The sequence below is a fragment of the Notechis scutatus genome, chromosome 1, assembly GCF_049901735.1.
Source record: "Notechis scutatus isolate UNSWTSFEM ecotype Mainland chromosome 1, rNotScu1.2, whole genome shotgun sequence".
Classification (NCBI taxonomy): domain Eukaryota; kingdom Metazoa; phylum Chordata; class Lepidosauria; order Squamata; family Elapidae; genus Notechis; species Notechis scutatus.
Genome location: NC_142009.1, coordinates 45,460,629 through 45,487,339, shown reverse-complemented (window position 1 = coordinate 45,487,339; position 26,711 = coordinate 45,460,629). Strand labels below are relative to the sequence as shown.

The window sequence follows — 26,711 nt, the reverse complement described above, 5'->3', positions numbered from 1 at the left end:
CAGAAGTAGTCTGCAGTACTGTACTCTAACCACTGCGCCATCATGGGTCATAGTAAAATACAAATTGTTACAAATGCAAGTTAGAATAATGTTATATCATTTAGTGATGAACATACATGTATGAAGGTAGTTTTAGTTTTTTTTTAAACAGTGTTGCTGCCAGTTCAGCTGCCAGTTGCTCATGAATTAATTCTAATTGAATATATAAGCAATACTGTTTCAACAAAAGACAACTCTCTGAGTAGTTTAATATTAGTTAACAGTACGAGTACTTTTAACAGTACAATTATTAACAGTTTAAATCAACGACGCAAAAAAGTACACTTTGAATTCAAGATATCTGATACAAAAAAATCATTATTGATTATTACTACCGTTTTCATTTTTCATTTGTGTAGCAGATAATTAGATGAAGAGTTGTAGGGTAGGGAAGGAAGAGATTTTTTTGTTTTCACTATTAATAAATCTTTGCCAATCTACTTCAGTCACTCAAAAAGCTGGATGCTAGATCTACTAGTCAACATACATCTGGCTGAACTGATTTAATTATTGACTCCTGAAGCAATTCACAGACCTCTTTATTTTGTACAAGTTTACAAAACCATTTATCACTATTGTTTATTATTTATTAAAATAAGTTTTACTCACTTATATTCTCATCTATGAATGCAGTGTCGGAATATTGATAAATATACATCAAAAACATGCTATTCTTCCATTTTAAAATTTACAGAAAGAATAATTTTAATAGATTTTATTAAAGAATTCAGTGGAGCAGAGAATCACATGGTTGCTCTAAACTTTTTTTTAATGTGTTTTAGTGGCTAAGCCTGCCCTGGTATGCCATAGGTCAGTGGTTCACAACCCACTGTGGGTCGTGACCCCTTTCACAAGGGTCGCCTAAGACCATCAGAAAACACATGTTTTTGATGGTCTTAGGAACCGAGCCATAATTTTATGGTTGGGGGTCACCACAACATGAGGAACTGTATTAAAGGGTCGCGGCATTAGGAAGGTTGAGAACCACTGACATAGGTAGTCGCAACTTCCATACTTTCAATGCAATCTAACTACTTGCTGGAATTATTTGGGATATGACGGAAGTATTCTCTAGAGCAGGGGTGTCAAACTCATGTCATCATGGTGGCATCACATGATGTATTGGGACTTTTTTCCCCTTCGCTAAACTGGGCATGGGCGTGGTTAGCATGTGACGCATCCAGCCCATGGGCCGGGAATTTGATAGCCCTGCTCTAGGATACTACAAATGATTACAGCCTAGGAACTATTTCTCACTTCACACAGTTCATGACCTATGCAAAATGTCCCCCTTTGTTAAAAAAGAAAGTACCGGTTTAAAAGAAACAATATATAGTTGCATAACCAACTAGCACGTCTATAAATAAATTTCTACAAATCTGTATCTGTAGGGTTTTGACATACTACGCTGCTAATTAGGACAAATTTTGGGAAATTTATTTTTGAAGTCTTTTTAGACTTTTGAAGAGGGACCAGCATTTTCCAAAGCAAGTTTACATTTAATTAGCAGATCCATTTTCATGCTGGAAAATAAAAACTGCATAAAATTCTACCACCTTAATTTTTTTCCCCCCAAGGTACTTGGGCAAGAGCCCAACATAGCTCTATATTTGCTGCTGTCTCCATGTAAAATTAATAGTGGTACCCTTATAGAGGCTATGTATAATCATATTTTATTTACTGTACATTTTTATTAAAAAGAGACATGTTTGCAACCGTTATTTTCACTGTGACTCTGTAAAAGTTGTGCATGCAAAACAGCTTACTGTGTGCAACATTAACTACTGTAGGAAGCTGTAAATTTAAACTGGATTGCACATCTGAATGTACATCTGTCCCTATATATTGCTCTAGATGCATCCTATCTATATGTATACTGGTACAACTGGCCATACATAACGTTTATCTTCAAATGTTAAATATGGGCCCCATCCCAAAATAAAACTGAAAATATATGCAATTTATATAAACTTAATCAAGAAATACTTTAATGACTGTTATTTCAAATTGTTCTTAAAATTAACAAAATGTTAATTTATATGAGAATATTTATATTTATTTAATCTAGTTATGGTTTTGTATAAGGTCTTTTTGTATAACTGTAAACCATTTTAACAAATAAAATAAATGAGGAAGAAGTCTGTATTTTGTCATGTAGATTCAGGGTTAGATAGTACGCCATATTTTAGAACAGCGTTTTTGAAACTTGGCAACTTTTAAGATATGTGGATTTCAATTTCATGATCAGGCTGGGAAATACTGGGAGTTGATGTTCATTAAAGTTGCCAAGTTTGAGAAGCACTGCTTTAGAGCATTATTTAGTCAAAGGTATTCTTGCTCTCATTGCTCCTTCCCCTTTTACTTATTTGAAGCGTTTAAAACATACTGTCCAGCATTTGGCCTTTTTTTTAAATTGAAACATTTCACTGCTTGCCCATGTAGTTTCTTGGATAAGCAGTGAAATGTTTCAAACCAAAAAGAATTGGCTCTGTTCATTTGAGGAAATAAATACAAAAGGCTTGCTTCCAGATAGACTGCACGGTGTTATGCAAACTTTAAAAACTCACAAGAAACAACCAGGTACAGTATAAGTTTCTAGGGAGGGGCTTGCTTGACCAACTTTCAGAGGTCTAGTAATTTAGTAAAGTAGAATAATCCTGAAAGCAGAACACACAATATTTCAGTATTATTCCAGCAGTATTCCAGTTTTTGAGAGGCTGTCACAAAGAAGAGGGGAGTGAACTTATTTTCCAAAGCACCAGAGGGTAGGACAAGAAACAATGGATGGAAACTAAACAAGAGAAGCAACCTGGAATTAAGGAGAAACTTCCTAACAATTAGGACAAGTAACCAGTGGATCAGCTTGCCTTGAGAAGGTGTGGTTGCTTCATCAATGGAGGTTTTTAAGAATAGACTGGACAGCCACTACTCTGAAATAGCATAGGGTCTCCTGCTTGAGCAGGGGGGTTGGACTAGAAGACCTTCAAGGTCCCTTCCAGCTTGATTCTGATTGAAGTTACATTTCTGCAGCGCGTGTTATGGAAACATTTTCCCCTAACGATCTGAAATTCTACGCTTTTAATGACCCGCATTTTACAAATCCCTCAGTGCGGTAGTAACAACTGAGGGATTTATAGCACGTTAGTAACTTTGGGCGAGGGAGCAGGCAGGATTACGGGCTATGCAAAAAAAACAACAAAGCCCCGCGGTTTCTCTGGTGGCGGCCAGAAAGATTGCTCTTGCCAAAGAACTGCAATTCCCATAAAGCTCCGCTCGCAGGTTAGGCGCTGTTGCCATGGCGATCTGGGAGTTAGATCAAGGCCTAAACTTCTCGCCGCCGTTTTTGATGAAGTTGAGAAGAGATGCCTGGGTCCAGGTAAACAGAAGACCTACTGGGTTGGGTTTTCCTTAGTGGGGACCCGTGACGTGTTACACGGGCGATTTCTGCTCTGGGAAGACTTGTTTGTCCGGCGCCCTAGATCAATAATCCCCCGGATTATTTTGCATTCCGCGTCAATTTTCGACAGAAAGTGTCCGGAAAGGATCCAGTTTTTTGAAGGATCGTAACCCCATCCCTCCTCGCTGCCCCAGCGAGAGAGAAAGCGATGGCAAGTATGATTCTGAGGCGTCGTTGCCATGGTTATCGGGGAATAGATCGAGGCCTAAAAATCCCCGCCGTTGGTTGACGAAGTTGCCACTTTCGCTCGCTTTCTTTCTCGGAGGGAGAGTGAAGCTCGCTGGGCCGCTGTTCGTCCCTGCGCCAGCGGGCAAGGGTGCTGTTGGCAAAAGGGACATCTCGACGGCGCACAACTCTTGTCTCGGGGCGGCGACAGGGCCCACAAATGCATTTTTTTAAAATATTTTCCCGGGCTAAAAGTGAACGGGCGGTGGCGGGGCTGCGCGATCACTGAGTGGGGTCCCACCCTCGGGACCTAAAGTGGGCGAAGAAGTTGATCCAAACGGTCAGAGGCGCAAAGCGTGAAAATGGAAGCGACCGGTAGCAGTGCGGTCTGCCTTCCCGCTGCGCTGCTCGTAAGATGCGGACTCGCACAGACAGCAAGTCAACTCGGCGATCCAACTGTAATCGGATCCAGGTTCCCCCCCATCCCCGTTGCATAGGTAGTCCTCGACTTACGATCACAATCGAACCCAGCATTTCTATTGTTAAGTGAGACATTTGTTAAGTGAGTTTTGCCCCATTTTACAACCTTTTCTTGCTACGGTTGTTAAGTGAATCACTGCAGTTGATAAAATAATCTGGCTTCCCCATTGACTCTTTCTGATCTGAAGGTCGCAAAAGGGGATCACATGACCTTGGGACACAGCAGTGGTCATAAATACATGAAAGTTGCGAAGCATCTGAATTTTGATTACATGATCATGGGGATGCTTCAAAGATCATAACTGAAAAATGGTCATAAGTCACTTTTTTCAGTGCTTTTGAAACTTTGAATGGTGAACTGTTGTGAACTAAGTGAACTGTTGTAAGTCAAGGACTACCTGTAATTAAACTCAAGGAAAAGGATCTCATCACCATACATGGGTTTGTTAGCCAAGTGGCCACTGTGCTTTTGGCAATTGAAAAGATCTACTTACTTATGGGAAGGGAAGAAGATATGCTGTCAAGGAATTTGGGGCAAACACACATGCACTTGAAATTGAATGAAACTCAAATATGATCTTATTAGCAGGAGTTACAGGTAATCCTCAACCTACAACAGTTCATTGAGTGACCGTTTAAAGTTACAATGGCACTGAAAAAAGTGACCGTTTTTCACTCTTGCGACCATTGCAGCATCTGCATGGTCATGTGAAAATTCAGACGCTTAGCAACTGACTTGTATTTATGACAGTTCCATTGTCCTGAGGTCATGTGATCACCTTTTACAATATTTTGATAAGCAAAGTCAATGGGGAATCCGGATTCACTTAACAACTGTGCTGCTAATTTAGCTGCAACAATTCACTTAACAAACGGCAAGAAAAGTCATCATATGAGACAAAATTCACTTTACAAACGTCTTGCTTGGCAACATATTGGGTTCAACTGTGTTAGTAAATCAAGGACTACCTGTATCTGCTAATGAGGTGAGGAGGAAGTCCTCACAGAAATCAGTGGCAAACCAGTTCCATGCTGTTGCCATAATAACTACCTGGACAACAGTGAATATAGAAAGTCTACACACCCCTGTTAAAATGTCAGGTTTTTCCGTTTAAAAAAAATCAGACCAAGATAAATCAATTCAGCATGTTTTCAACCTTTAATATAGCACATGTTGTTTTTATCCATTTAATTGTGACTCTTGGTGACTTTATAGGCAAGTGCTCTCCATGCTAATATCACACATAAGCTATACAATTCAATTGAAAAACAAACTGAAATCATTTAGGGAGAACAAATAAAAAACATACACTGCTCAAAAAAATAAAGGGAACACTTAAACAACAACTTTCTGGCTGATGATGGTTTGGTCACTTTTGAATGCTGGCGGTGCTTTCACTCTAGTGGTACCATAAGATGGAGTCTACAACCCACACAAGTGGCTCAGGTAGTGTAGCTCATCCAGGATGGCACATCAATGCGAGCTGTGGCAAGAAGGTTTGCTGTGTCTGTCAGCGTAGTGTCCAGAGCATGGAGGCGCTACCAGGAGACAGGCCAGTACATCAGGAGACATGGAGGAGGCCGTAGGAGGGCAATAACCCAGCATCAGGATCGCTACCACCGCCTTTGTGCAAGGAGGGACAGGAGGAGCACTGCCAGAACCCTGCAAAATGACCTCCAGCAGGCCACAAATGTGCATGTAGCTGCTCAAACGGTCAGAAACAGACTCCATGAGGATGGTATGAAGGGCCCAATGTCCACAGGTGGGGGTTGTGCTTACAGCCCAATACCGTGCAGGACGTTTGGCATTTGCCAGAGAACACCAAGATTGGCAAATTCGCCACTGGCACCCTGTGCTCTTCACAGATGAAAGCAGGTTCAGACTGAACACATGTGACAGACATGACAGGATCTGGGGACACTGTGGATAACGTTCTGCTGCCTGCAACATCCTCCAGCATGACCGGTTTGGCAGTGGGTCAGTAATGGTATGGGGTGGCATTTCTTTAGGGGGCTGCACAGCCTTCCATGTGCTCGCCAGAGGTAACCTGACTGCCATTAGGTACCGAGATGAGATCCTCAGACCCCTTGTGAGACCATACGCTGGTGAGGTTGGCCCTGGGTTCCTCCTAATGCAAGACAGTGCTAAATCTCATGTGGCTGGAGTGTGTCAGCAGTTCCTGCAAGATGAAGGCATTGATGCTATGGACTGGCCCACCCATTCCCCAGACCTGAATCCAATTGGGCACATCTGAGACATCATGTCTCGCTTCATCCACCAACGCTACGTTGCACCACAGACTGTCCAGGAGTTGGGGGATGCTTTAGTCCAGGTGTGGGATGAAATCCCCCAGGAGACCATCCGCCACCTCATCAGGAGCATGCCCAGGCGTAGGCAGGTCATACAGGTACGTGGAGGCCATACACACTACTGAGCCTCATTTTGACTTGTTTTAAGGACATTACATCAAAGTTGGATCAGCCTGTAGTGTTTTTTTCCACTTTAATTTTGAGTGTAACTCCAAATCCAGACCTCCATGGGTTGTTAAATTTGATTTCCATTGATAATTTTTGTGTGATTTTGTTGTCAGCACATTCAACTATGTAATGAACAAAGTATTTAATAAGAATATTTCATTCATTCAGATCTAGGATCTATTTTTGTGTCCCCTTTATTTTTTTGAGCAGTTTATTAACATAGTTGCATAAGATGCATACCCTTAAATTAATAGTTTGTTGAAGCACTTGTTTTATGACAGCATTCAGTCTTGGGTAGAAGCCTGGCACATGGCATATCTTGCCTTGGGAATTCTTTCAGAAGTGCTCCAAATTGCAAGGTCATCTCCTATACACAGTCTTCTTCAAGTCATCCCCACAGACTTTCTATAGGATTCAGGTCTGGGCTTTTACATCTCAAAAACCTGGCATTTTAACAGGGGCATGTAGACTTTGTATAGCCATGAAGTCACAAGGATGAAGGTTAAAAGAGTGTTTACTTTTATGACCACCGTGATGGAGTACAGATCAGTGGATACTTCTTAGAATGAAGTCCTACTGAATTCAATCTCATTTATAGTGATTCCGAAGGCAAGATGTGCCATGCTGATAGGCTTTTACCCCAAAAGACTGAATGCTGTTATAAAAACAAGCGCTTCAACAAAGTATTAGTTTAAGAGTGTACATTTTAACACAACCATGTTATTGTTTATGAACTCTAAATTGACCCAAAATGTAATCTGTTCTCTACACAAGGCCTAAAACTAAATAAAGAATCCAATTAACTGAATCAAAAGCATTCTTCTTGTTCTTTTATTTATTGAGGAAAAACTATCATGTATAGTCATTTATCATTTATAAATGTCAATTAGCCAGTAACTCCTTGTGAGTTAGTGATCAGTAAAAAGGCATTCCTGCCTTTATCCTACAGTAATGTATTAATGTGAAAACAGAGAAAACTGAGTGCCGGTCTGTACAGTTTAGAATTCAAGTTTCACAAACTACTCCCATGCATTTTAATGATTTTAATGACTCTCAGTGCTATTTTGATTGTAATGTAAGTAGAGCCAGTAATTTATATCATAACCAATAAATATATATAATTTTAATTTAAAAATATGCAAGTATTTAGTATTTATTAGTGTTCCCAATTTCAGTGAAGAAAGAAAAGAAATGTTTGCCAAAGAAGCTTCTTAAATGAATTTTTTGTTTTTGTGTGTGTGCCTTTGAATCAGTGTTGACATCAGGTGACTGCTTGACAAAGTTTTTTGGGTGAAGTTATGCCTAAAGTAGAACTAGAATTTACAATCTCCTAGTTTCTAGTCTGATGCTTAACTACTAATTCAGAACTAGCTTCCTTAACTGCAATTACTGGGACATTATTCTGTTTTAAGATATTTGTATTTTGTTTTCTTTACTAGTGGCACTATATGGGATATTGCTAAAGCAGAAATTGAGAAAACAGAAAACGGTGAAGATGACAGAGATCCTCTAGAATGTTGTGAAAGATCGTTATTCTTTTTAGGAAATAAAAATGGGGTAATGATCAGTATTCCACTTTTATTTAAGCAGAATATTTTTTTGTTTTAAATATATAATAAAACAATTGATCCTCCTTTAGCAATGAACTTGTTTAGCAACCTTTCACAGTTACTACGGTGGTGAAAAAGTAACCTTGCGACCAATTTTTGCATTTTGCTTTATGTAGGCTCATAAAGCAAAGGAAAGCTAAAATAAAATTGTAAAATTGTGATGTTGCTTAGTGATTGATTAGTGATCAATTTGCTTAACAACTAAGTTTCCAGTCTTAATAGTGGTTGCAAAATACTATTTCTTACTGCTATGTTCTAGTGACAATGATTGCCTCCTATATATAACTTTATCCAGCCCATATCTGCAAATATGTTGGGATACAGTTCCCAGTTTTTAAGATTTTACATTGTGGGAGGTGTGTGAATAGTTTTGATAGATATCAGATTGGAGAAGACTGGCCTAGTGAACAAACTTAAACTTGAACTGCTGATATATTCTGCTATATCTCAGTAAGCAAATATATTAATATATATAAATATATAAATGACTGATAGAATTTACAATTCTGGACATACTAACTAAAAATAAGTATAATCACACAATGGGCCTTATTTTTTAAATAAGGATACCCAGAATGAATGGAATCAGTATTATAAAATAAAGGTTACTCTAAAATCTAAGCAATCATGTATTTATTTTTATAGAAATGCAAGAACAACACATCATAAATAGACTGTTTTCTCCAACAGTTTAATCCTTATAGAATAAAGTAACAAATTATGTATTGAAGTTTATATATATTACATGCATTCTTTTTTATTTCCATCTCATCAGTTTAAACCATTTCTTGTAGAAACACATTATTTGGTTAACCTTCTATATGCAATTACCAATGATTCCTCACATGAAGGTAATTGGTAGACAGATAGCTACTGTCATGCTTGCATTTAAGTGCCCTGTTGCTATTATTAACACTGTCATTTCCAATACTTTGAACAATTAATTGTAATAATACCAGCACAGCTACATTCTGATAGAAAGTTGAAGCTAACTTTCCAATAATCACATGACATATAATTGGCTAAGTTTGTAATTTTCAAATATTTTCTTAGAAAATATTTGAAGAATAGTTTACAGCATGTAGAATGATACAATATGTATGCATCATTGACATTTCAATAGAATTCTTTGTTTTTAATTTCTAGGGTAAGACTAGTATTATATTGAGGTGCCTTGACAGGTATGTGTTTAAACTTTGAAAAGTATTTCATGTTTTCAAAGTATTTATCAACAATATCTTTATAGGAATATAATATAATAAATTATTTTCAAACAATACATCTAGAAATCATATAAAGAGCACTGTATAGTTAATATCAGATCAGATGTGTTTGTGCACAAGTGTTATAGGACTTGTCACTTACATTTAACATGTATCTACCTAGTGTTATGATTTGTTTTAGGTCCCTCAGAGCTTTATCAAAAACTCAGAATGTATTCCCATTTCCCACTTGCTTTGAACCTTATATTTTCTGATTTCCAGCAAATTAGTTATATCAGTCTCTGCTTTAAAATAACCAATAGCTTTTGTGGCATTTTAAGCAGTAACATATTTATGAAATCAATATATCTTGCAAGAACCATAAGAGATTTGACTATTTTTTGAAACGTTGCTTTTTTATTATTGAATTGTTGATGATATCAAATAGTACTATTAGTGGCCAAAGACATTGTATTGGCAAACTATTTCTGCTGTATATTCATTTCACCAAATTTTCTACTTTTTGGAACTCCAAATATACAAAGTAAACATTCCTAAATATACATATTTAACTCCTTATGATTCCTTAAGTTTCTATTCGGCTTTATTAGATCTTTGTTCTTATTGCATCGTTATTAGAAATAATCTACTGGAAATTGTAGTAGTTTTTAATTTAATTATTTCATAGAGATTTCATTCCAATGTAGTCATTAGAAATGTTTTCCCCAGCCAGTTTTTCTTCTGTAGAATGTAAGTGGAAAGTTTTATGCAAACTACTTGTTTTTATAATATTTATAACATAATATTATAATTATACTTAACCAGTAACTTTGCAAATTTAGTGGGTGGGATATCCTAATTTTTTAGGGATGAAGTTCCAAAACCAACCCTAGCTTTGGAATATACTTTTGGAAGAAGAGCAAAGGGGCATAATACAGTAAGTATATTGATATGGTAATTCTTTTTGTGAATGCTGTTGTATTAATCTTTAGTGTTTGAGAATTACAGTATGATGTCTAGTGAGCAGTGCATTACATCTTATATCACAAAAGTTATGAGCACTATCCAGTGAAAGCTTTTGGCCACTTTACATTAATATTGTAATGAGCTTTGAAAAAATGTATTTTCAGTAAATTACTTTGCAGTGCTTGGAAACAGTATTATGTACTTGCATCATAAGCCTTTGTAAGTCAATTTGTAGTTCTCTTTTTGACCATATTTCAATTGACAACAAATAGTGAAAATTGACAGCTATTGTCTGATATAATAATGTGAGGTTCCCATGTCTGGAAAGTATTGCCTCAATGCAGATTTAGAGTCAGTAGCCTAATTGTTTCTTTCTGCCTTATAAGTAAATGAATATACAATATAGATTGCAGTGTATCTATATCATCTCTCAATGAAAATATAGTTATCTCCAATAAAGTAAATAAATTGATTCCCACTTTTATATTATATTTCTTGTATTCATCTGCCCATATTAGTTTCTTCTTGTTTTTGTCTTATCTATTTTTTGCATTTATAAGTCAAATTTTCAATCGTTGTACATTTAATCTACTGTTTCTATTTTGCCTTCTTTTATTTTTAGTCTGTGAAGTAGATTTGTTATTTGACAAACCCTGAATGCTTTTCTGGCAGTTCTCTTTGTCATCAACATCACAAAATATGTAGTGGCACAATTTTCAATTTCAGTAAATCTCCAAAGAAAAAGAAAGAGATGCCAGAGTCATCCTTGTCTTCTATTATAATGTGATAAAGATACCCAGCCACCTCAGGAATCAGATAAAAGTCTGCTAATTCTAGAACAAAGTCTTCTCATAGGACTAGTGAAGTAATATTTTAGCTTTCTGATTCTCATATTAGCTACATATGAAGAAGGAATATATTTGTTACTTCACTTCCTCTACTTTCTAATGCTACATATGCCAGCAACAATATGTTTTCTGTTAAGTAGGTTCCAGATGAACTTAGGTAGTTTAAAGTTAGCTGGAAACATTCTCCATCTTTCTTGGCAATAAAGCAGTTTCATCAAGAATGGTGGGGTTTCTAAGGCTTATTTATAGTGCTATTGGATTGTAAAGTATATTGCAATCTATATCTGGTAATCATAGGTTTTGGAATATTTATATTTAATTGAAGACTATTTGGATAGATCCAAAAATGTCTTGGGTTTTATGTATCTTACTGAATCTCATTATTTTTGACACCTGAGAAATTATGTAATTGAAAACACAGCTATATAAAATTTTACAATGCTACTAATTCATCAAGACATTACAGTGTGAAGGTTTTTTCCTATTACATTTTCAGCCTAAAGATATTGCTCACTTTTGGGAATTAGGTGGTGGAACTTCATTGTTGGATTTAATCCCTATACCAATAATGACAGTTAACATAAGGTAAGCAATGAAAAGTTTAATTATCAAAAATAATTTCATTTTACAGAAAGTATTTCTGCCAATGTTAGAATTGGAGAGTTGTATAGTCAATCCTGTCTAGTGAGGTTCTAACATAATCAAAGGAGTCATCAATTTTTATTATAATACAGCTGACTATGCTAGTTTTAACTACTTGTGAGAGGAATTAAAAATGTAGTATGATTTATATTCTTAAATTGGAAAGAAGCTAATTTTTGTCCTTTGTCTTTCTGTCTTTGCCAAGTACTACTATTTTAGATACTCTTGGACCATAGTAACAGGTATTATCAATCCAACTATAAAAAGCATAGTAAAGGATTCTGTAAAGTTTAAGCCATTTTCAAAGGAAAATGTATTCCTTAATGTTTAGGTAATCTGCTTAGACTTTGGGAAGGGATGTTTTGATTCATGTTAAAGTTCTCATGGGTAAAATATTAAGGTGATATCTAAAAAAAATAAGATTTCTTTTTATAGGACATTTGCTGTTATTCTTGTCTTGGACCTTTCAAAACCAAATGAACTCTGGCCAACCATGGAGAGTCTTCTACAAGTCACTAGAAGGCATGTAGACAGAAGTATATCAAAACTGGGACAAAACAATTCCAAAATAGCTACTGAAATTAAGCGGAAGATGTGGAACAATGTGCCAAAGGATCATCCTGTAAGAACTAGTATTTTATTCATATGTCACAATCTCATACAAAGTTAATTGTTTTGAGAATCATAAACAATTCCTTTATATTTTCATGCATGAGTGAAAATTTATTAGATATAAAAGAAGTTATTCAATGGAAAATTATAGCAATTTAATGAAAATTTAGCAGGAATAGAAAGGAGATAAGGTTTCTTATGAATTAGATATGTAATGCTATTGTTATGGCATGTTACAACAATCAGGAGATACAATTTTACAGAAGCACTTTGATATTGGTTTTATAATCTCCTTTTCAAATGAGGGTGATAACTTCTATACATTTTTGTTACCTGGCAAGGCAACTCAAGGAAGCTATGGTTTTAAGAAAAAAATGTAGTTCCAACAACCTTCAATACAACTCTATACTTTGCCCTTATTCAAGTGTCTATCACAAAGTCAGTGTCTTTTGATAACATGACAACTAATTAAATATGAATTTTTAGGGACGTTAATACCAGCCCTTGACACTCAGTTGGTAATTTGCTCTCTTGAAGAAAGTAAAATAGCTGTCATTGAAAATATACCTGGTGCTTTTGTCTTGTATAGAAGTTTTGCATATTCTATATGCTGAGTGAGGTCATTTCTCAGTGTGGGATTAAGTATCATCACTATGCTGATGATACTCAATTGTAGATCTTTGCCCCAGGCCATTTATGTAATGTTGTCAAAGTGTTTTCTCAGTGCCTAGAGAATGTGTGTGTCTAGTTTTGACTAGCACTGAAAATAGAGATGTCAGTGTTATAATGCACGTATAAATCAATAGTGCAGCCACATCTGAAATAGTCCTGATAACTGCATCTCAAAAAATATATACAGAAGCTTCAGAAGAGGGCAGTTAAGATGATCAAGGGACAGGGCAACTTCCCTGTTGGGGAAGATTATGACATTTAGGACTTTTAGGGCTGAAAGGAGACAAATGAGAGGAAATATTTTGAGGTATACAAAATATGCATGGTGTGAATAAAGTAGACAAGAAGAAGCTATATTCCTATTCCCGAATTACTAGAATCAGAGGGTATTCAATTTTGAAAGATTTGAGACAGGCAAAATAAAATAAAAATTACACAAATAACTGAACACTGGAATTTGCTATCATGAGATATAGTGCTGATTATAAGTTTGGCTTTATTCAAAAATAAGGTATGGACCAGTTCATGAAAGTGATGGAGATCAGTGGCTGTTAGCTTGACGGAAGTATGATATGATCTGCTGTGAGACTATTAGGCTTCCTTGAGGAACTGGCTGGCCACTGTGTGGACAGTGCTTGACTAGATGAACTAAAGATCTGATCCATCATAGTACTATATAAGTTCTTATGACAAATATATTTCTGTCTTGCTTCATTTATTACATTGATTCCAATTCACCAACACTCTGGAATGGGAAGAGGCTCAGCACCTTCCCATTTTGTCTATTATAGAAATTACACACATACTGTAAGTGCAAAGGTAAGGTGTCCTGGGCAAGAGGAAACTCTTCCCACCAATCTCAGTACCTATTCAGTTTCTTCCAGTTTAGCTTCTGCTATTGTACAACTTCTTTCACATGTTTCAAAACAGTAGCACAAGCCACTAGTGAGTTACTGGCATGCCCATCTGATCACTGCAGATTAATTGCTATGCAGTCTTAAATTTTGCTTATTCAAAGCTTATATTGAGAAATGACAGTTGTCTATATAACATGGAGCTTTATTTTTTCAGCACGTCATTACATTTACAATTGATAATACAGTACTGTTGTTTATTATTAGGATCGTGAGCTAATTGACCCATTTCCAATTCCACTAGTTATAATTGGAAGCAAATATGATCTATTTCATGTAAGTAATGCTCATTTAACTATGTACAGTTTGGTGTCACTATTATTTAGCTTTAGTAGTTTGAACAGTTGGCCATTATTGGAAAAGTTCACCATATACATTGGAATATTTGTTAGGTTAATTTGTTTCTAGCAATAATAATAAATTTAAACATGTCCATGTATGTTTAGGATCATTTTCAATTTATTATACCAAAAGTTGATACAAATAATCCATCCCTATAATTCTGCTTTCAGATATGCTGATAATTTAATAACAACACCCTGGTTACTTGCCACCTTTTAGAGAAATAATAATATGCTTTTTCTGATACTGAGGTGAAAGTAATATTTGACCTAATTTAAATAGTTATCTCAGTTTAGAAATATGTAATGTAACACTATTATATACTGTAAAATACCTGGGATGCTATTTATTTTTCTTAGGAATTTGATTCTGAGATGAAAAAAATAATATACAAGACACTTCGATTTGTTGCTCATTATTATGGTGCATCTTTAGCGGTATGTATGATTATATTTCAGAAGTACAATCCAGTTGATATATAATCCTTTTTTGCATCTATTTGTTTCATCGAAAATATAAAACTTACTGTGTAGCAGGAATGAAAAAAGTAAATTTCACCTTACAAAATATATATTTTAAAACAGTCCTATAAAATATATGTATATAAATGTCAGATACAATTACATATACAATGCTACTTAATATTAAGCCTGCCTGGCTTGAAAAAGACATGTTGTAAGGGAACTTAAATGAATGAAAAGTTCAATTATTTGCCGGATGGAAAAAATTGGCACATTTTATTTACAAAATATAAGACAATCAAAGGAGACATGAAAATAAGTTTGTGACACTATGGATAGTGTAGGTCTAAATCTAAAATATAGAAAGGTTATGGTTATTTTAAGTATTCTTCAGTAAAGAAAATTCTAATGTATTTTTAAAAAATCATTTTTATGTTGCAATGAATTAGTTTTTTGTGTGTGAACACTTGATAGCTTTTGAATTAAATTACTATATTGTAGTTATTATATTATTGTATTTGGATCTAATAGATATTTAATTGACCAACGAATCTTGGTGAACTGTATGAATCTGTTGGCATAGATACTTTATTTACAACATGCTTCAGAACCAATAAGTAAGATTCTCTTCTCTCTGATGTCACCTTTAAGTGTATTTCAGAGGTCCCTTCATGGCCAGGCCTTTTAAAAGTTACTGTTGAAACAGTCACATATTAATACAGAAATATAAAACTACAAGAGTAGAAAAGGAAAAATAAATAAAAAGAAACAACAAATGTATACATTTGGCAATGTTGATACAATTGTGTATTTGTATGTAAATAAATGATCACATAATATTAAGAATAGATAGATAGAATACTTTATTGGCCAAATGTGATTGGACACACAAGGAATTTGTCTTAATGTAAATACTCTCAGTATTCAAGAGTCGAGAATCATAAGGTACGACACTTGGTAGTCATAGGGTACAATTAGGCTGAAAAACAATGTTAGGAATGTAAGTCACCTAACAGCTATTTGGGTTGGAAATATATAAACCAGGATAGACATTTTAATACTGTATCTTTAAGAAAATGCAAAAACTGTAGTTGGGTGTGGTTTTTCAAATGGCCATAAGATGGAGCCAGAAACCTGGATTGTCTTAGTCTTAGTCTCACCATTACTTCGATTGACTGCTATTCTTGGATTTGATGTAAGTCTGATACTGAACTGTTTTTTGACACTGGACTTTGTTATTGGATTATCCCTGAATTGAAAACTGACTGACTTACCTGTGAATGACTTTGGACTGTGTTTGAACTTTGCTTAAACCTTTCTGGAAGTAAAAAACTACATTTACTGTACAGTGTATCTGTGTGCTGTGTGTGTATTATTCAAACACTTCTCTCAAATACATCTCCCTGTATGCGCTCATTCTCCTAACGGGAATTACCTCAACAAACAGCTTCTATCCCAGGACAGTAGCTCTTTTGAATTCTGCTGTATAATGCAGTGTTGGTGTGGTGTCGGAGCTTTCCAGTTCAATGTGCGAAGGGTGGAGGATGTGTATTTGTGTTTATTTTCATGGTCATGATCATGATGTGCACTGAAGATGGTGTTTGATTTCATTGTACGAGGTGCAATGACAAGTAAACTAAACTAAACTAAAGCAATCAAATCATACTAGGAAACAGACAATATAAATCGCAAGTATACAAGCGACAAAGTTACAGTCATACAATCACAAGTGGGAGGGGATGGGTGATAAGGAGTGATGATAAGATTAACAGTAATAGTAGTGCAGACTTTGTAATAGTTGAACAGGGTTGAGGGAAATATTTGTTTAGCAGAGTGATGGCTTTCGGGCAAAAACGGTTCTTGTGTCTAGTTGTTCTGGTGTGCAGTGCTCTATAGCATCGTTTTGAGGGAAGGAGTTGAAACAGTTTATGTCCGGGATGTGAGGGGTCTGTAAATATTTTCACAGCCATCTTTTTGACTTGTGCAGTATACAGGTCCTCAATTGAAGGCAGGTTGGTAGTAATTGTTTTTTCTGCAGTCCTAATTACTCTCTGAAGTCTGTGTCTGTCCAGTTGGGTTGCAGAACCAAACCAGACAATTATAGAGGTGCAGATGATAGACTCAATGATTCCTCCGTAGAACTGTATCAGCAGCTCCTTGGGCAGTTTGAGCTTTCTGAGTTGGCGCAGAAAGAACATTATTTGTTGTGCTTTTTTGATGATGTTTTTGATGTTAGGTGTCCATTTTACGTCATGTGATATAGTAGAACCTAGAAATTTGAAGGTCTCTACTGTTGATACGGTGTTGTCTGGTATTGTAAGAGGTGGTAGCATAGGAAGTACAAAGATTATAAATATATTCATTTAAAATGGTTATAATGTGCCCTAGTTTTTGATTTAAAATATTCAAATTGGAACTCTTCCATGCCCAGCTGTCTACTCCAAATGATTTTATATAAATGAAGAAATTCAAACACATTTTTAGGTATATTGGAAAATATAGTTAAAAATGGAAAATAGATTTCATCAAAGCAAGCTACAATTGTTCTTCAAAATATTTTACCACCGTGTTGTTTTTTTTAGCCATTGCAAAGTACAAACATACCATCATAAATGATTTTTATGATCAATTCTCCAAAATAAATCGATGGCAGGTTTATGCTATAAAGAAATGCAAGCACATTTATAGAATTCACATCTCAAATCCTCTTTCCATACATTTTCTGTGATTTTCAAGGGAACCTGTCACATATGCTATATTATTTTAATATATTAACATTAGGATAATGATTTTAAACAATTAGTATGTATTTTAAAAGGGATAATATTTAACTTTTTAAAGGAGATAGAGGTGAACCAGTCTTTAAATCTTATTTATGTTAAGAATAAATGAGTTCTTATCAAAATGCAGGTATTCTTCGATTTACAACCACAATTTAGCCCCAGAATAATCTTGCTAAGTAAGAAATTTGTTAAGTGAATTTTTCCCATTTTGCAACTTTTCTTGCCATATTTAAGTGAATTACTGCAGTTGTTAAATTAGTAACACTATTGTTAAGTGAATCTGGCTTCCCCGTTGACTTTGCTTGCCAGAAGGTCACAAAAGGTGATCACATGACCCCAGGACTCTGCAACGGTCATAAATATGAGTAAGTTGCCAAGCATCTGAATATAAATCACATGACCATAGGCTTGTTACAACGGACATAAGTGTGAAAAACGGTCATAACTCACTTTTTTCAGTGTCATTGTAACTTTGAACAGTCACTAAATGAACTGTTGTAAGTTGCGGATTACCTGTACAGGTCATAGAAATCGGTGTATGTTCACATGTTAAAAGAGGGGCAAGTTTTGAGTGGGTATTTTATTATGTGAAGAATATAATCCAAATTGTTTTGTTCTTCTCTCAGTTTACTAGCAAATCAGAAGCTCTGTGGTTGAAAACACGTGCGCTTATTAACCATTTGGCCTTTGGTTTTGATAGAAGGTAAGTTATATCATTTTATACAAATGACAATCCTGTCCAAAATATTCAGTAAGTAAATGCAAACAGATTTTAAGGCAACTCTTCCATATGATCAAGGATTCTTGCTCTCAGAAATTAACCACCCAATTAAATGTAACAAATAAGCGAAGTTGCAAGTGCTGAAAAGGTTTTTAATTTAGCTTTTGTCTAGAGAATATTTTTGTGCTTTAAATGAGCAAAGCATTTGTATCAAGTGGGCATTTGGTGAAAAAGTAGCACTATGCAATCCCAGGAAAACCATAGTTTTTTTAAAGAGTTGTAGCAGGAATTTCATTTATGCCTTCACATATTTCAGAGTGCTTTTTGGAACTAAAGATGAAGAATTGCCTAGTCCTGTTCATACATGTTTCAAATTAAACTCTTGAACAATGTTTATAACTAATTTATTCTATTCCCATTTTTAAAGCAAATCCATGTCAGTGGATCCAAGTAAACCACTTTTTATTCCAGCAGGAATGGACTCCCTTAGTCAAATAGGTGGGTAGTGCTTTTTATAATTTGGGTGACTATAGTTTAGTTATTGCCCAGGCAGATTTAAGAATGTAGAGAGTACAGGGATGGAACAGACAAAAGAAAAGTGGTTCCGAAACATCAAAGAATGCATTTATGTATATCATTGAAGTAGATTGCAACGTTTTTGAAAGATTCAAAAATCTCCTACAGTACTATTCTAATAATATAAATTACAATGTAATCCTCAGTGGTAGGATTCAAATTTTTTTAGTACTGGTTCTGTGGACGTGGCTAGGTGGGCATGGCCATGTGACTGGGTGGGCATGGCCCATTTTTGCAGCAGCAACCCCCCCCCCTCATTTTTGGGGCCTTCTGGGCCTCAGGCAAGCCTCCTGGGGGGGGGATGTTTTTGCTCCAAGAAGGCATCCCTGGGGCTCAGGAAGGAAAAAAACTAAGCATGGGGGGGAACGCACCCCCCCCCCTACGCTCCGTTTTGGGGCCTTCTGGGCCTCAGGGAAGTCTCCTGGGGGCGCGTTTTTGCTCCCAGGAAGCTTCCCTGGGGCTCAAGAAGGCAAAAAATGGGGTGGGGGTTGCTGCGACCTTCCTCCATTTTTTGCCTTCCTGGGCCTCAGAGAAGCCTCCTGGTTGAAGCAGTAAGACAGCGAGAGGAATCCCAGCACAGCTGATCATAGGAACAGCTGATTGTCGGGAGAGGGAAAAAAGAAATACTTTAAGGAGTGACTGGGCAGGGAAGAACGCAGTCAGCGATGTCGGGCATGCGCGCGATGTTGCACATGCGCGATAAAGACTGATTGGGAAGGGAGGACAGCAACCGGGTCAGGGGTGGCCAGCCAGAAGTTACTACTGGTTTGGCGACTCTCACCAAATCCTTGCTGAACACCACCACTGGTAATCCTACAGATATCTAGTCTGTCGTATTGGGTTCAGTAAGAATTATGCTCAGTCAGATGTATAACAGGTGTTAGCTGTGGTACAGCAATTTTAATGTTCCAAGTTGCCTGAGCCATCTGCATGTTCACTGGATGATTTGAATCAGTTACTGTCTCTCAGCCCAGCTTACTGTGTTTCCCCGAAAATAAGACCGGGTATTATATTAATTTTTGCTCCAAAAGGTTTATTTTCTGGTTAGATCTTATTTTGGGGGAAATACGGTACTAAATGTGTCTGTGTAACTGACAATCTTAACTGGAGCTTATTTTTTGGGTAGGGCTTATATTATGAGCATCCTGAAAAATCATGCTAGGGCTTATTTTCTGATTGGGTGTTATTTTGTGGGAAGCACAGTAGCCTGAGCTGAGAGAAAGTAACTGATTCAAATCATCCAGTGAACATTCAGATGGCAGGAGAAAACAGGAAGAGGGAGCAGATGGCAGGTTGGCTTACTTCTGTTTTAAACTGTTGAGTGAATATTATTACAGATATTTTTAATAATTGTTAGGACCTCCTCCTGCTACTGATAGTGACATTGGAAAGTTGAATGCACAAACACCTTTGGATTTATGGAAAAAAGTTTTTGGAAAGATATTTCCCCCAAAGGTATGTTTATTTCTAATTTATATATTAGAATTATTATTAATTATTAATGATATATTAAATTACCTGTAAAAAGGTAACGGTTTCCCTCATACATATGTGCTAGTAGTTTCCAGCTCTGGAGGGTGGTGCTCATCTTCGTTACAAAGCCGAAGAGCCAGCACTGTCCGAAGACATCTCCGTGGTCATGTGGCCAGTATGACTAAACACCAAAGGTGCACGGAACGCTGTTACCTTCCCACCAAAGTGGTCTCTATTTTTCTACTTGCAGTTTTACATGCTTTCGGACTGCTAGGTTGGCAGAAGCTGGGACAAGTAACGGGAGCTCACTCCGTTATGTGGTGCTAGGGATTTGAACTGCTGACCTTTCTGATTGACAAGCTCAGCGTCTTAGCCACTGAGCCACCGCGTCCCTTTTAAATTACTTGTAATTAACCCAAATTGTTAGTTATGTTCGTCACAGCTTGGACCAATGAAATATATGAATCCCTTTAAGAAAAAAGGAACTTAAGAATCCCTATGGAGACCCAGCCTTTTAGCTGATGTTCTATTAGCAATCAGCACTGCCTAGTTGCTACAACCATCATAGCCTAGGGCCTTCATCATAAATTGCCCTATATATGAATGAGCTGCAAAGGAAAAAAAACAGATACTCATATAGGAGTAACTTCACTGTTGACTGAATGCCTTCTTGCATTTTTCTTGAAATATTTCAGAGACAAAGCTGCTTTTCTGCCTATTACTGCATAACTCACATGTGGTGCACTTGAGCCACCTTCTAGCTCTATTAATAAGAGTTGCCTGAAACAACCCAGAGATGTTAAAATTCTGGTGTCCTTGATGGACAAATCTGTATTCAGAGGTAGAAGGAAAGGGGAGCAGGCTCTAATTTGATTATTTTAGCAGCAAAAAATGGTACCTTCCTTCATAGCATTAGATAGTTCTATTAGGATAGCAAATAGATTGGTAATATAATAATAATGAAAACAATAACACATTATAATTAATCATAATATCAAAAAAGAGTCTTTCAACTAAAAAGTCCACAACAAATAATTAGCAGAGAAAAAAGGGATACTTGGGCCGAAAATGTTTCTCTACACTTGTTTAAGGGACATTTCAAAGCACATTTAAGTTAAGCAAGTAAATAGAATTACTTCTGGTACTTTTTACTTTATATTTTCAGAAAGTTGACATTTTCAAAGAAGCTAGGGACCCAGCTCAGGATCCACAATATGCTGAATATGAAGTTGATGCCATGCGAAGTCAAAAAAATGAGGTATGTTGTTATGCTACTATTGTGGCCATATTTTCTATTATAAATCCTGGATAATTTATCTGGTGTTCCTCAACTGCTATAAATATTTCCAAAACCAGTAAAGTTGAGCTTTTCTGGTCAGAGATCCTCTTTTAATCACAAAGATTTTTCCCCAAATCACTGTGAATAATAATCTCCTAATATAACCCACAACAATTTGAGTTACTATAGAAATAAAACAAAGATTTCTGGGTGAGGAATTGTGAGCTAGCATGTCTCCAAAGAAACAGCAAAAATTTCACAACTGAAGGACTAACAAGGAGACCGGTCCCATGAAATCTCTCTGAGATATATTTATCATTGGATAGCTTAATATTAGTTTCTAGAAAAATGTTTATTTATATGCATATTAACCCAAATACATCTATGTAATTGTAATCCCTGTGAAAAGTCTGTCTCTTCCATTAAGGCAACAGAACCATAAACAAGAATACTCCATTCTGAAATCCACATTGGGTAACTAGTATGATAGTACAGTCTGACATTTAGAATTGCTAGGCCATACCTTTCTTCCAAATCTTGCAAATTCTTGAATTTGTTTCTTGATGTCCTGATAGCCTGCCATTATTTGTCTATGCCATTCATTCAGTATCTTATTCTCAATAGGGATTAAAATAATTTGAAATAAAATTTTTAATCTTGGTAAAGTGTTCATTTTAACTGCTGTACTTCTTCCTAACCAAGACAAATTTTATTTCTTCTATTTAGAAATATCAAGTATGATATGTTTCCGAATTGGGAAATAATAATTATTGAATAGATTCGCCTTTTTTAGCAGTAAAACTAATGGCAGTTAGCCAATTCACAAATTGCTTTCCATCTTCTGTCAAACAATCAACACCTAAGTTTTCTCTTTAACATTTTCACCAATGTATACAGTATATGTTTCATCAATCTTTTTAAGGAGGCTCTACAATTAACAATTGTTTTAAGGGTTTCTTCTTATTTATATGAAATAACAATGTCTGTATGAGAATCTATTTGTATGAATAAATGTCAGATTTGATTTCAGTTTTTACAGAGGGACTATTTATTATATAGTCTCCTAGCCTTGATTTGACTGTTTCTAGATCAATATCCTGGACTGTATTAGCATTAAATAAAAACTAATTTTGTAAAAATAGGTCCGTATAACATTTGTTAAAATCTTAAACAACTGCATATTTTCTATAAAACTTTCTGAATTCTGAATTTCCACACTACATTTAAAGACCTAGCTTAACATAAATGCATCCTAGGGATCACATCATTAGTAGTGAATGAAATTATTATCATAACTGATATAATGTTTATTTGTAGAACTGAAATCATCTGCAATTAAATACATATTCTAGGATACTTCCAGTAGATGACAAATAAATTTGGAATGACAGATTTAGGTCATTAATTGTGATCCTGGTTTGTGTATGAATATGTGTACATTCCACTGGATTCTGACTTTCATAGAGCTCAGTTTTGTTACTGAATTTATTTTGTCACTTAGAATAGAGCATTCAGTTTAATTGCTTGTCATGTACATTCTTGCTTTTCATTCATTCAAAATGTGATTGGGTGCTGCTTTTATTAACAAAATAGGAAAAATAGGGTAGCAGTAAGATTAATTTTCAATATGATTTAATCTTTTTCCAGGAATTTCTTAGTTGTAGCATTCTTTTCTTTTAGAAAGATTGTTATCGTTATTGATGCCATTGAATGTTGCTACAGCTTTTGTTGCTGGTACTATTGCAGGAAAAAAAATGGTAATAGACAAGTTTCTGTCAAAAGAAAATTATCTGCAGTTATTTCCCTAAAATTTCCATTTGAAGTTCAGTTATTATAAGATTATTGTAACATTTGAACTGGCTTTTATGAAAACATTTTGGGATTTTTATATTTCATTTGATTTTAGAAGCTGCCAGATAACCCTGAATACATCTGTAAGGAAACAATTCCCTAGTTCCATTCAGTTTTTAAATGCATTAGGATTTCCCATAATTATATGAAAATTGAGAGTGAAATGGCTGTTATCTTAAGAATAAGTATTAAATGCTTCAGAAAGCTAATCTTTCCCCCCTCTTTTTGTAGTTCTTTGTTCCATACATTCTTTTAAAGATAAAGCATTTATAGAGAGAAGAGCATTTATGCTAAAGGTATACTGTCAGATATAATGCTTTGTATTCTGTTTCTTGGAGGTATTCGTGCATGGTAGCATTTTAGTTTGTGCATTTTTCTCTGATCATTTCATGTCGCTCTTTGGACTCAGAATGCCTATCTATAGGGTTTTATATGCTTCTCATATTGCTGATGACATTAGGAACCACGAATTGGAAGCAGTACCAGGGATCTCTATTTCTAACCAAATCTTTCTCAAAGTCAAATAAAAATCTGTCCTAGAATGAAACTGTTTGGACTTTTTTTTTTTTTTTTGCACTGATGCTCAACTGCCATGCAAAAAGCCTGCCATTATTCTAGCATACAACACATGTCCATGTATAGCAGTTTACTTTTTTCTTATGACTTTTTCATTCAGCACAGATGATTTTCCCCACAGTTCTTGATGATAATAGGGCTGGAATTGAATTTCAATGAAATTTGGTTGTAGTGACGATGAAGAGGCTCTGCTATAAGAAGATACTTAAAATTACAGGATTTGAGATTCTGTTTACTTCAGATTTTTTTAATACAAATAATTTGATAGAATAAACCTATATTGTCAATGTTACGCACTTCAGAGATAGTGTGTAATAATTAATGTTGTTTATTTATATCATTATCAGACTATGATACTAGAAAGTAATTTTGGTAACCTTTACTTAAAATAAGGCAATTCCCCATTCCTAATCCTAACTCCCCAGAACGGTTTACAATCAGTTAACTCAGAATTAAGGGTTATTTGATCAGTGGAGATCATAACTGCAACATAATCCTTTTCCATTTGAAAAAGAATTCAAACTATTCTTAGTCCTGAAATGGATGACACTAGATTTAATTTCTGGCTACTTTAAAAACCAATTATAGCTCATTTGTTTAGTACTTAATGCAATTGTTGATATTTTTCAAGTTGTTTGCACAGTTGTTAGTATTCAAGTCACTTTCTGCTTGTCCTGATCAAATAAGTAAATAAGCATCTGGAGGACAAGAAGGGTCTGAAAATGTATGCACTCAATTTGAGAAGTTAATTAACAATTTTGCAAAATTTACAAAAAGATATGTGACAAACTAAAATAATGTATGAAATGCCCATAATTATGACAAATGTTTTCATTGTATTATGATGATAAATAGTCTAGTCCACATTTATACTTTTTCCATTTTGAAAATTCAAAATCAAATCACAGTTACTAAATACAAAGCTATTTCCATGCCTCAGTATAGCCCTGTAGAAGGGCTCTTTAAAACTGCAAGTAGTTGGTATGAGTGCTCTTACAGTAATATACTTCAGTAATTTTCTAGCAAACCTTGGAATTGGAATGGCATACAGAAACATTATGAAATTAAAAAAAATTGCTTAATGTAAAAAAATGTACCTGAAAACTTATTTAACCATGACTTATTTTATGAACCACTTGTAGTTTCAAAGATGAAACTGTTGCATTAAACTGAAGCACCAATTTGCCCAGTGAAGGTTATAAACAATCAGACACAAGAATGTTAGCAGTATGTAGATATTTGTAGAATACAAAGAGAAAGGATGGGTCTGATTCAATGTTTGCAGCAGAATATAAAATGAGATGCATCATTGGATTCATAATATTCACAAGCTGAAAAATGCAATGCAGTTGTTGAGATCTTGCAATTTAGTGTTTCAATCTATCCATTTCCCTTTCAGGAATTAGAACAGTACAAAAGAAATGCTGCTAAAACCTGGAAAGAAATAGAATTTGATTCTTGACTGAGAATTATTTACTTTTCATCCAGTTTTCAATTGAAACCTATATTTCAAATGTTTAAATGGATTCAAGTAAAGTTTTAAGAGCTTTTTAATATATGACATCAGATCAGTTGTCTCCAGAAGAATTGAAAAGGTAAACCAACGGCAAATTGATGTCCTACTGCCCAGATGGCTATCATAGCCAGCCATTATATTGAAACCTTGCATATATATATATATATATATATATATATTATCTGTTGGGTACTTTGAAGCAAAAGTTTGAGTAAATAATTCCTGTAGTTGTATAACATTGTGGTTTGTTGTTTATCAGCTCAGCCATAAGCATCCATAACTTTTCCACGCATCAGAACATGCAATAAATTATACATTTTAAACTATTGGACAATGCAGTAGTCCAGAACTAACACATTAAGTTCTGTTACTTGCAGGCTGTTTTTGTTTAAATTGAGGAATGCATAAATTTTATTGATCTTAGTGAAAGTATACTTGAAAATACAGAAATTCATATTTATGTTTTCACACAGCAGTAGTTTAGGCCAGTTTAAACTGCATTGAAAAGTGTTTACATTTTAAATAAAGTTTTCAGTACAAGATAAGTTGTACATATAAGGATTTTTCATGCATATATAAGTACATATATATGACATTTTTATGTAACAATTTCAATAAAAAATAACTCCAATTCATTTCAGTTGTCCATGCCTAATCTTATTGCTAACTGGTTTGTAAGATACAACTAACATTAATTACAGCAATCCACTTCGTCTTTTCAATACAAGTAGTCCTCGGTTAGTGACTATTTGTTCAGCTACTATTTGAAGTTATGACAGTGCTGAAGGAAGAGACGTACAGCTTGTCCTCGAAATTGCAGTCATCTTTTGAAGCATCCCCATGGTCACATGATCACAATTCAGGCACTTGGCAACTAGCTCACAATTATGATGGTCACAGCATCTTGCAGTCACATGATAACTATTTGTGACCTTCCCTGAAAGCTTTCAACAAGCAAAGCCACTGAGAAAGCCAGCAGGAGGTCACAAATAGCAATCACATGACATCACACCTAATGACCACACAGGATTTTCTTAATGACCTCAAC

The 26,711-nt window shown here is 35.3% G+C and overlaps 1 protein-coding gene across 2 annotated transcripts; it reads left to right on the top strand.

Moving 5' to 3' along the window:
- The first annotated feature begins 3,286 nt into the window (after window positions 1-3,286).
- On the top strand, window positions 3,287-26,298 carry DYNC2LI1 (dynein cytoplasmic 2 light intermediate chain 1). Of its 2 annotated transcripts, XR_015749187.1 has the most exons (14): window positions 3,287-3,415; window positions 8,059-8,176; window positions 9,376-9,410; window positions 10,299-10,368; window positions 11,742-11,830; window positions 12,323-12,509; window positions 14,293-14,361; window positions 14,787-14,864; window positions 18,298-18,374; window positions 18,820-18,890; window positions 20,326-20,423; window positions 21,607-21,699; window positions 25,547-25,780; window positions 26,011-26,298. XR_015749187.1 is itself a non-coding variant. In XM_087962914.1 (13 exons), exons 1-13 carry the CDS (start codon window positions 3,402-3,404, stop codon window positions 25,607-25,609), a joined length of 1,062 nt encoding a protein of 353 aa, XP_087819040.1. In that variant the 5' UTR covers window positions 3,287-3,401; the 3' UTR covers window positions 25,610-26,298. The 2 variants fall into 2 exon arrangements, 1 of the variants encoding a protein (XP_087819040.1); XM_087962914.1 differs by having other exon boundaries at window positions 25,547-26,298.
- The last annotated feature ends 413 nt before the right edge of the window (window positions 26,299-26,711 follow it).